At 37.1% G+C, this 12,429-nt stretch overlaps 2 protein-coding genes across 5 annotated transcripts in view; one reads left to right on the forward strand and one right to left on the reverse strand.

Moving 5' to 3' along the window:
* LOC120532652 (inactive N-acetylated-alpha-linked acidic dipeptidase-like protein 2) overlaps positions 1–12,429 on the reverse strand; it is a 2,009,486-nt gene that overhangs the window by 1,891,072 nt on the left and 105,985 nt on the right. The window lies entirely within an intron of this gene.
* LOC120536449 (putative nuclease HARBI1) lies at positions 5,248–6,216 on the forward strand. The gene has a single exon (XM_039764843.1). The coding sequence runs from the start codon at positions 5,248–5,250 to the stop codon at positions 6,214–6,216; it is 969 nt and encodes a 322-aa protein (XP_039620777.1).

Raw genomic sequence — 12,429 nt, forward strand, 5'->3', positions numbered from 1 at the left:
GGTCGGAGCTGCATGTTGCCTCTATGACAGACGAATATAAATTACGCCATTTTTTCTGTGTCGTCACGTCTGAGTTGGTGGGCGTGGCTCTGCGAGTTGTCATCGTATCCAATGGTCTTGGAGTTGGTGGGCGTGGCTCCTTCCTGCGTGCACCATAGGTGCCTCACTTGTCGTCGGCTTAGTGAATCCACGCCCCTTCCGGCGTGCTTTCCATGGTCATCTTGCCTTAGTGAATTATATATATACTGTAGATAGATTGTCACGCTTGGGTCACAGATTTGCACAGAGACACAGGTAGTTGTAGTAAACAGGAATTTTATTCAAACACTGCAAACAAACATTTGTTTCTTTTTTCAAAAGCTTCAACGTGCTCCATGACAAGTCAGAGATGACAGTCTAGCTAGGAGCAAAGAATGTCAGAGAGAGAGAAAGAGAGATAAAAGCAAACAATCAATTCCAAAACTGACAGGCGCTGCACAAGGCTTTTAAGTGGGCGGAGTACCGTGCAAGGTTTGTATTACACGTTATAGCGCAAGGATAAGGAGCAATGTGAGGGTAGTCAGTGTTTCAGGGGTTGTGGTTTTCCCAGGGGTGTCTGTATCTTTTTGGGTGCGATCAGCCCTCCAGCTCACAATATATATATTGTGAGCTGGATATATATATTGTGAGCTATATACTATATATATATATATATATATATATATATATATATATATATATATAGTAAGCCTTCTGAACACTTTTGAGGTCATACCTAATGGGATGACATGCAGAAGCACGACTGCCATGTTTATTCAGGGTTGTTTGTCCATTGCCAAGGCAACCGTAGATTTGCAGCAGCACGGGAACAACTACAAGCTGACTGCTGCCACATGAAAAGTGCTGGTTGCCCGATGGGTCATGCTAGGAACATTATAACTTGGCCACTGACCTGGCCCAGACACTGCCTGCTTCCTGTGTCTGTGTTTAGTAGAATGGTAGATCCCGCTACAATAAATAACTTTGCTGGTCCTGTTTCGAGTTGAATAAAGCTGGTTTTAGAGTCAGCCTTATCTTTAGGGTGCAGGACATCGACTCAAACATCACATATATATATGTATACACACACACATAGTGAGTCAAAATTATGTTAACATTTGAATGGCGGAAACAATTTACTCAGAAAGTATACTTCATGTGTGCAAGATGATTTACAAGAATGTCTCAACCTGTTTGCAATCATGTTCAACACATGTACCATATGCGGCACATAAATTGTCCACAAAAATTGTATACAGTGAACCCTCGTTTATCACGGTTAATCCATTCCAGACTCTACCGTGATAAATTAATTTTCGCGAAGTAGGATTCTTTATTTATAAATCGAATATTTTCGCAGTTAAGAGTATAGAAAACCTGTTTAAGACCTTCTAAATACATTTTTTAACATTATTAGAGCCCTCTAGACATGAAATAACACCATTTAGTCTCCATTACATGTGTATTACCCAATATATTAGACAAAATAAAAGAAAATAAGACATATTAGACGTTACAAATATCATACTACTAGGCGCACTCGCCTTTTAAGGCGACCGACTTTTATCCTCAATTTTTGTGCGCTCCATGTGTACATCAGGCATGTAAGTGTAGGTAATGAGAATATCAAATTGCCCATTCATAACATCTCCCAAAAGCGTAAGTTTTTTTTTTTATCGCCTCAAGTGCCTGTCCAAAGTCGTACAATGTCAGCCCGAATCTGTACCGCTAAAGACGGAGTTTCATGTACTGAATAAGCTATAGATGAGAATAAGCAAGCACCATCTCCCCTGATATTTACTACGCAGTGAGGCATTTGTACTCCATCAACATTAATTATTTCCAGAGACATCATTTTGTCTATTTTTCCAGCGCATCACGCACAAAAGCAAGGGAACAATAAGAGCACCAGAACTCTGCTCACATCGCGTCGCTTCGTACCGACTTTTATCCTCAATTTTTGTGCGCTCCATGTGTACATCAGGCATGTAAATGTAGGGAAATAGAACATCAAAGTGCCCATTCATAACATCTCCCAAAAACGTAAGTTTTTTTTTCTCCCCTCATGTGCCTGTCCAAAGCCGTACAATGTCAGCCCGAATCTGTACCGCTAAAGACGGAGTTTCATGCACTATATAAGCAAGCACCATCTCCCCTGATATTTACTATGCGGTGAGGCATTTGTACTCCACCAACATTAATTATTTCCAGAGACATAATTTTGTCTATTTTTCCAGCGCATCGCGCACAAAAGCAAGAGTACGATGAGAGCACCAGAACTCTGCTCACATTGCGTCACTTCGTACCTTTATATAGTAGAGTATTGTAATGTACATTTAATTGCACACAACCACTAACCTATGAAGGCACGACCTCAGTAGGAGAGTTTCCAGAGGTGGTGCAATATCTTCAGCAGGTGCGTTGTTGTCTTCAGTGAAGAAGTACTAGGAGATGGCAGTGGGTGTCTGGGTGTGCGGCTGAAGAACATCTTGATAGGCAGTTGCTGGCGCTGTCTTTTCATATGCGTGAGGAGGCTTTTGTAGGGTATTGCCATCTTTAATCATATCCAAGAGTTTCACCTTCTCCTGGATAGTAAGCATCTTCCTCCGGCGCTTAGTTTTATTGTCATAAGGCTTAGAAAAAGCAGCACGTTTAGGAGCCATCGTAGGGCTTAGATAAAAGTTCTCAGAAAGCGCATGCGTAGTGACGTAAGCGTGTATGAGAAAAAAATCGCGATAGAGTGAAGCCGCGAAAGTCAAAGAGTGATATAGCGAGGGATCACTGTATAAGCATATACATAGCAGTACCATTAGTGTTAACGTAATTTTGACTCATCCTGTATGTATATATATATATATATATATATATATATATATATATATATATATATATATATATATATATAAACAGTAATCCCCCGCCTATCGTGGAAGTTACGTTCCAGACCCACCCACGATAAGTAAAAATCCTTGATATAGAAAGACCACATTTTTTTTATAGTTTAAGCCTTAAAATACCCCTCCCACACGCTTTAAACACATGTAAACTTATTAAAACACACTTTGTAAACACATATGATATGTGGATGTCGGGCTAAGGATATGAGTAACATCTATTATAAAACATTTTAACTTCACACAAGACAAGGCAGTGAGACAGGATAAGAGCTACTGTACAGGTTTTTAAATGATTAACATGCAGAGCAACAAGCTGAAAAAAGCATCTTGGCAGCCGCAGCACAGAGCCAGCACAAAGTCCACTTCCCCTCCCCCCCGTAGCGCCGCTCGGGGGTGGGTATGGGGGGGGGGTGTGGGGTTTTGAGCAACGTGATTGTAACCAGATCCGAGCACTATTGCTTAGCGTGTGTTCAGACCCCACCCTTCTCAAAGAGATTTAACCACGTCCGGAGCAGGAAATAAAGAACAAATATTGTTTTTACAAAAGTTTTAAAATAATAATGAAAATAAGGCATATGTAAGAATCCCCATGAAAATAACAATCTCTTTAAATTGTTTATCCAGTAAACCAAATGAGGGGGTGGGCGAGCGAAGCGAGCAGGGGACGGAGCCCCCTAGTGATAATAATAGTATTAATAAATCTGCGATGCAGCGGGGGCGCGATAACTGAACCGCGATAGAGCTGGAGATTACTATATATTGTGGTGGATGGCTGGCTTCATATTCCGGCCCTCACCCCCAGGCCGCCAGGAGGAGCTCTCCTGACAGCATAGACGTGTCCCGAGTTCCAGCAGGGCATCATGGACTCTGTAGGTATTATACCCAGCCCTGCTGGATACCTTGGGGGCCACAAGGAGTCACTGTAGGGAGGCTCATGGACTCGTATATGCCCTATAACCCAGAAGTATGTCATAATCCCGTGACAGGAAGAAACAACATGCTTCCGGGGTGAAGATAAGGACTATTTACCTCGACCCGGAAGGAATAAGGAATTGTGGACTGTTGGGTAGGAACACCTCCGGGTCAGGGAGTATAAAAGGACTATAGGAGCTCCCAGACAGCGAGCTGAGCTGGGTGGTAGGAGGGCAACGCGTCTGGGAGTGGAGGATTGTGAGTTATTAGATTTATTATTGAGTATTGTTATTTATGAGTAGTGCGGAGTGGAGGGTGCTTAGTGCATGTAATTCTTATAATAAAAAGAATAATTATTGCAATTTTACCTGCTATATTATTGGATTTACCTTTCTTATATGCCATGTATTGATGTATTATGGATAAATATTTTTGTACATATTTTATTACTTAAAGTATAAATTTTAGGATTTTTTGTTTATTTTAGTATTTTATGGTGACTGATCACCATAAAAGACTATAAGCCTATAGAATTTAATTTTATTAATAAAAAATGAAAAGTTAACACCTGTAGTCTTTTAATTATAAAATTACACTTTAATATAGGGCATAAAACTTCTGTTGGTCTGGTTATGCAGGAGATTAGTGTAAAAAGTTTTTTAAATGAATTAAGAAAAAAAAATATTCTGAGTCAGTATCGGCCTATCAACTAACATGAAATAGGTGATCGGTATCAGCTCTAAAAAACCTGATCAGAGGATCCCTGTCAAAAACCATAAAGTAGCCAGCCACATTTGCTGATCTGAAAAAGAAACTTTTTTTCCTTCTTTATAGCACACACCAGTGACACAATAAATAGTTTCAACCAGAAATTCACATTTGATCTCAACAAGAAAAGAATGTTCATAAGCAGACCCTCAGTAAAGCAACCACCTCTTACAAAAAAAGCCCTGCGAGAAAATTTTCCTTGCAACCAAATCCATGATTATTTGATCACTGGCATGAAGTGACACAACTGTGATCATAGCATGCAAGATTGGTTTGTACCAGTCTGTTCATTCATGATGCAAGATTCAATCTTCATTTCAGTTTATTCTTATGGCAAAACAAGTAGAATATTAAAGAAAAGATATCAAAACATAAATGTAAGACTTTAAGGGCCGGTTTCCCGTACGGGGATTAAGCCTAGTCGTAGACTAAATGTCATTTTAAACCTGGATTTATTGAAGTAGCTTTCTCACACATGGATTACAATAGTCTCAGACTTGCACTAGTCTTGACTTAAACAATTGGATTTCTAGAAGTAGAATTAGACCTAATCCAGATTTAAATTAAGTCTTAAATTAAACCTGGTCAGAAGCAGGTTTAACCTCAGATTAAAAACTGCTTGCCTCAAGGCTCACGTCCACAGTAGCAAAAAATGGATTACCTTGACTATTTCAATGACAGTAAGAGACCACCACCAAGACCAGAAAGAAGGTTGCTAAAAGACAGGAGCAACCCACTAAATGATTTTGATGATTTACATTTTCTTGACCGTTTCCGTATGTCAAAGGAAAATGCAACAGAAATAATTGGTTTGCTGCAGCCCAAGCTTACAGGTGACTTAGTCAGAGGCACCCCTATTTCTCCTTCCTTACAAATATTAATTACCTTAAGGTTTTTGGCATGTGGAACCTACCATCGGGAAACTGGGGATTTGTGTGGTGTAGGTGAATCAACAGTGTGCAAAATAGTACACAAAGTCTGCAGTGCTATATGTGAACTGAAAAAGGATTTCATCAAGTTCCCAAATGCTGCTGAACAGGCCACCTGCAAGGTAGATTTCTATGAATATGGGAACTTCCCTGGAGCCATTGGTTGTATCGATGGCTGCCACATTCCCATCAAGTGTCCCTCTACAGCAGATGCTGAGGAATTCAGAAATCGTAAAAACTGGTTTTCAATAAATGTACAAGGAGTGTGCACTCCCACTATGCAGTTCTCCAATATTGTTGCACGCTGGAAAGGTTCAACTCATGACTCAAGGATTTTCCACAACTCCTCTTTATATACTCTGTTTGAAGCAAGACAACACTCAGGAATTCTACTTGGTGACAGTGGGTATGCGCAGACAAACTTCTTGTTCACCCCTTATCCCCATCCAGTCATACCAGAGCAACAGCGCTATAACCAAGCTCACATTCTCACCAGAGGGCTAATAGAGCGCATGTTTGGTGTATGGAAGAATCGTTTCCAGTGTCTCCGAAATACACTGCGGTTTGAACCTAGGAGGTGCTGCATTGTTATTATTGCAACAGCAGTGCTTCATAATTTTCTTAAACGTGCGGCTGCCCAGACCCTGATATTGAAGATGATGATGACCAACATGTCCCCATCCCTGAGCTAGCCAATGACAGAAATGGACTTGCTTACAGAGATGCTTTTGCTTTGCAGCACTTCTCATAAATGTGCCTTGAATGATACATAAATGATTGGCATAGACAGGTAAAAAATTTCAGGAAATTTTTTATTTAACTGAGGTTTGGTTCCAAAGACAATTGACACTGCTGCTGCTTCATCTCTCTCTCTTTAATAGACAACTCAAGATGAAGAATTTTCATTTTGACTTCATGTTCTTCTTTTAAATATTTTAATTTACATTCATGGAACTCTATGGCAAGTTTCTCATGAATGGTCATCCTTTTCCCTCTTGACCTGCTGCCTGGATTAGAGACTGCTGGATGCTGACTAATGCTACCGCAGGAGACTGGATGCTGCTGCATGTTGGTGCTGGCTGCTGATGGATTCATTTGAGCCTCTTGACTGTTCCCTGCGCCCCCCAAGTCCTGGGTGAAGATCAGGTCATTTTTGTATGGAAGAAAAATCTAGTATTACATTTGACTTCAACAATAAAGGTCATTACGTCATTTTTGTTACAAGACATGACTTGCATTTAATTACTGTATGTTGGATGGGATAACACATGTTACTGTAAATGAGACATGTCCTATCAAATGAGTCTTTGAAAGATTCCTCACCTGAACTGTCCAAATGGTCATCATCTGGAATACCTTCCAGGGGTTGCTGACTTTCAATAATCCCAGCCAACAAGTCCCCCAACTCCTCTGTGTCTGGTGGAACTGGAAGTCCCCCACCTGTCTTGAAACGCTCTTGACGCGTAGCAGCAGTTGTTTTTTTCAGGTTTATTTTTATGTTTTTCCACAGGACTTTTACAAGATAATATACACTCTGAAGTTGGAGTTCTACATAATATTGTTTTCTTTTTACATTTCATTGATGAAAACATTTATAATTTACTGATTTGTAAGAATGGGGCAACAATAAATCATACCTGAACTTGTTGGAGTGTCCGTTTGGTTACTTTTTCATTTGAGTTGAATTCATTCAATATGGAAATCCATGCTTTCTTCTTCTTGTTTTCTGTACCTGAATCATGCTGTTTGTTTTCAATTACAGGATAGTTTGATACAATTTGTTAAAAAAGGGTCTTCTCAAATTCACTGAAGTTTTTTGAGCGTTTTCTTTTGTCTTTATCCATTTTTTGGTTAAGTGTAATGACTCCTGTTCCACACACTCCTTAAGACTAATGAATTACAAGTATTCCATACCAGGATTTTATAGCAACCTCTCCTTAGCCACATGTACATGCCATTAATCTAATCGGGTTTCCAAAAGATGATCTCACTTGTCCTTGATTACCTTAATCTGACACTCTGTAGTCTAGAACTAGTTAATCCAAACTTAAGCAACATCTCAGAAAGTCAGTTGTTTAGTGTGGATTAATTTAAGTAGAATTAGCCTAGTCCTGGTTTATTTTAAGCCCTTAACGGGAAACTGGGCCTAAATGGTTAAGGGTTACTTTAAATCTATGTTTGAAGTTATTTGAAGAAGCAAAATATTCATAGCTGCCACTGATGTAACAGTCTTAAAAGAGACAACATTTTTTAGTTAAATTAGATCAATTCAAAACACAAACCAGCATCTGCTTAAAAATTCAATATATTGTACATTATTTTCTGTTTAAGGTAAAAACAACACAATATTATCTTTTTATCACATAAAAATTATCATAGTTTTCTCTATTAGTCATTTATATTTGATGAACTATTACATATAAACTTTTGGTAGACATCTTGGCTGTTTCAATCCTTATGACTGAGATCATCAAAGCAACTGTCATGACATCTCTTCAGTATTTCATATCGTGTGCCATTACAGGATACTGATGGTCCAGTCTAAACCCTTATGTCTTTCATCCACCTTATTCCTTCTATTTTGCCCTGTAGAATAGTATGTGAGATCAGAGATTAGATGCACACTTTCTACACTGAAAAAAAGAGAAGAGAAATTGTCCACAGTACTACTGAATCCAAATAATAGCTATGCCAAAACCCTTACTTTCTTAAAAATCCATTACTGACATAAAGATTATAGAAGACTAATAAAACCTCTGAACCTGAAGGGATCTTACCAATTGTACTGAAATAAATTAAAGATGTAATCTATTAACCCCTATTAGGCACATTTCAGCAGTAATTTCAGAAAGGAGAAGTACCTGAGGACTGGAAAGTTACAAATGTAAATCCTATCTTCATGAAGGGAGACAAAATGGATCCTAGTAATTACAGACCAATTAGTCTTTCTTCTGCGCAATGCAAAATTATGGAAACTACAATAAGAAATAAATTAGAAAATTACGTAAAAACAAAAATAATATTCTAACAGCCGCTAGCTCATGTTTATGAAGGTCTTGCCAAACCAATCTTTTAGTTTTTTTTGAAGTGGCAACCAGAATCATTGACAAAAACAAAGCATACAATGTCATTTTCTTTACACTTTCAAAAAGCATTTTATACAATCCCACACCAAAGAATAATTCTGAAACAAGTTGTAGGCATCAGAGGTAACCTGGATCTCTAATTTGTTACCTGGCACGAGACAAAGAGTACAGATAAGAGGAGAATTCTCCACATGGACCATGTCCTTGGACCATTACATTTTTCTGATTTATATTAATCACACTTTTCTGGGTGAGTACATTTGTTAAAGTCACAGATGACACTAAAATTGGAGGGATGGCAAACACTAAGGAGGCAGCAAAAAGAATTCAAAAAGACCTGAACAACCATCAGGTATTTAAATACTCGTGGAAAATGCAGTTTAAAGCAGAAAAGTGCAAGTACTGCACATGGATAAAAGGAAAATGAATTATAAATACAAGAAGGGAGACAGGTGTGTATGTTGACAAATCATTTTTATCATTTTGCAATGCAGAGAAGCAAATAAAAAAGCAAAATAAAATGTTAGATTATATAATAAAAACTTGAATTTAAGTCAAAAATCCGGATGCAAGAATCTGTGCATACGCAAACTTCCATGTTCTTCCTCTACATAAATCCCGATCAGCGTGAAAAGTAACGCTCATGCATGCGCCTGCTGTTCCTCCCCAATTCCTCCCAGAATTACACCTCTTTGAATATGCAAATCAATATAAATAGCCCTTAAGCTCAGCCTTCTGTGAAAAAACAATGGGAAAAGCATGGGGGAAAATAGTGGAAGACAAGGAAAAACATACTATTTGTTTGTTTAAACAGTGGTAAAATCAACAAAAGGAAGTTGATTGAGTGACAGAGTGTTGGAGAAATTTGAAAGCTCAAGTTCACAAAGTCATACAGTGATTTGTCATAAATCAAAGTCGCCCTGAAAAAGCAAGTCATAGCCCACTGTCTGAGTGTCATATGTAAGCTTATTAGGGTACAGAGAAAAAAAAATAGGCACAGAGTGGGAAAAAAGCACGAAATGTCAACTTTAATCTCGAAATTTCCACTTTAATTACGTAATTTATTTTGTCATTAAAGCAGAACATTTTAAACTTCATCTTAAAATCGTTTAATTTACTAGTTTCTCAAATCCCATCGTAACTAAAGTAGCACATTAAATGCTTTGTTTTGTATTTGATCTTCTATGTGCTCTATGTGTGTGAATCACTGTGTGTTTACCGGCTTTCCCTTCCTCTGACAGGACACAGAATCCATTCAATTCGTAATATTACAGCTCTCTGAATAATTACAATACTGAGATGTATATGTGATATTTTTTTCATGATGATAGGAATGCAAGCATGTTATTAAATATGGGAACACGGTGGCGCAGTGAATGTGTGTGACCTTTGATGAAATTATTGCAGCAGTACTGTCTCTTTCAAAAGTATTAACCTTCAATTCCTGTCCTTACTTTTCTTTCTCCAAATACCCAATTGCCACACAATCAGCTCTGTTAAGATGTTAAGCCATCTGTAAGCTTACAATAACGATTCTTCAAAACTTTTAAGGAACATTGAAATATCTTCATAGTACATGTTTAATTATTCTATCCATCTATCCATCTAGGGTCGTGCCAGCCCAGCAAGAATACAGAACGAGGTAGGATCAATCCGTGAACTTTCTAGCGCTGCAGCACCGTGTCCTCACATGTTTAATTACTACCAATACAGATTATTTGAATGAAATTAAAGTTTTATCTGTATAACATAATAAACATATTTTGCTGCATTTCATCTTAAAAATGATATCTCATCATATGTACAGTAAATACGCGCTTTATAAAGTGGCGCAGGTTGTGCAATATTATAACTGCAGTGCAAGTTTACAGTGAGGTGATTATACTTATAAGTACAAACAGTTCTACAAGGAGCACTTGATGGACTGATTGACTGTGTTTAAAGTTCTTGGGATGAAACTGTTTCTGAACCGCGAGGTCCATACAGGAAAGTCTCTGAAGCGTTTTGCCGTGGCTGAGGCAGCGTGTGCTTGATTCTTATTTTCTTTTAGATTTAGAGTTGGTACCTCTGGAAATAAAACACCCACACAATGTCATACCTTTCGGGTTATGCTTCAATGGTTTATCTGGGTAAAAAAAGTCACAAGAGGAATCTAAACCCTCACTCCATTAGACATTTAACAATAACATTAAATTTAAAAGTTTGCCTGCAAGTCAGTTGTGTAATGTCACACCTCACAAGCACACAAAGAAGTAATAATATGCATATGGCAAAAGCACTATATCCTGCCATACTTCAATAAACACATCAAGACCTGCTTTGGACTCATAAATAGAACAACATAATTAGTAAAGAAAACACCTCCTGGGTGGAGGTTGAATATTGTTTTGTTTTAATGCATTGTATTTTTCATTCTCTTTTGTTTTCTATGGATTTATTTGAAATTAATGATTTATTGTGCTATATTATTTGATTGATAGTGTAGTATGCTGCTGTAATGTTCTACTTTTCGATAATAATATGAAAATTATATATAAAATAAGAAAACACATCTGTTTCAATATTCAAAACAATATACCTTTTTAAACTTTATAATATTGAAGATTAACCTTATCCAATAATTTTAATATGAAGAAGGGATAATAAAAATTGAAATTATTTAATTTATGAACAGTTTTGGGGAACATTACTTTTAAAAGGAATTTATTTCTTTTACTTGTTACTCATAAAAAAAATAGCTAAATACGTTATATATTTACTTATTATAAAATGCAACACATTACAAATAATGTCTGTTACTTTGCATTACTTTTTTTTCCTTTTCTATGAAAAACTACATGTGTCATCGGCCAGCATTTGTTATCAAATCTTAAACATCCCAGAGTCGGCTCATGCTAGTATTTTTTGTTTTTTTATATTGCTGAGTAATAAGTCACCCATGGTATAAGCTCGCATTCCATCCAACCTGTCAAAGTTGCATTAGAATTCCAACTACTGCAGCAACAGAGAGCAAACTACCTAAAAAAGTGATCTAAAGGACCAATAAACCATTGGTACTTGGTGTCAGTAAGCAGAACAGCAGATTGAGGCTACTATATGAAATAAGCCAATCATAGTGACTGTGCCTTTGTGATGACACTTTAAAGCAGCACGCTGTTTTACAATTTCACAATAATTTAACATACAGGAGAGCTGCATATAATTTAAATTTGTAGTTTGACCACATAAAGAACAGAATTAAACAGCTGATTCTTACATTTTTTGAAGGTTGGTAGAGGACTCTTTGTGGACTAGCACATTCAATGGGGGTTGTCTGGCGCCAAAGCTATAATATTATATAATATAATATATATTATTGATATAATACACAGCCAAAACATATGTTCAGAAAATGTACCATTAATTTAAATATTCAAAATATAAAAAAGTAATTTTTAATTGTGGTCTGTGTGCCAAGCACCCTTTGCACCTGCCTTATTTCAAGTAAATGCAGGAAAGGTCATAAGGCATGGAAAATTCTTACTTTTTAAAAAGTAACGAGGTAACACAAATCTATTTTTTTAAGTAACAGGTATTTTTACTTCAAAAAAATAAGTATTATATCACATTGCCTTTAAAAGTAATCACACTAATTAATGCACATGAAGTATTTTTCATTTTTAATTCAATAGCCACAAACATTGTGCCCTTCAGCATTTTTTCATAAAGTACAATGTGCTCATGCTCATAAGCAAGTAAGGGGAAGTAAATGAAAGTGCCACACTACATGAAGACAAGTTAAAATAGATGAAAGGAAAGGATATTGTGAGGGTGATTATG

Source organism: Polypterus senegalus, chromosome 1 (assembly GCF_016835505.1).
Source record: "Polypterus senegalus isolate Bchr_013 chromosome 1, ASM1683550v1, whole genome shotgun sequence".
NCBI lineage: Eukaryota > Metazoa > Chordata > Cladistia > Polypteriformes > Polypteridae > Polypterus > Polypterus senegalus.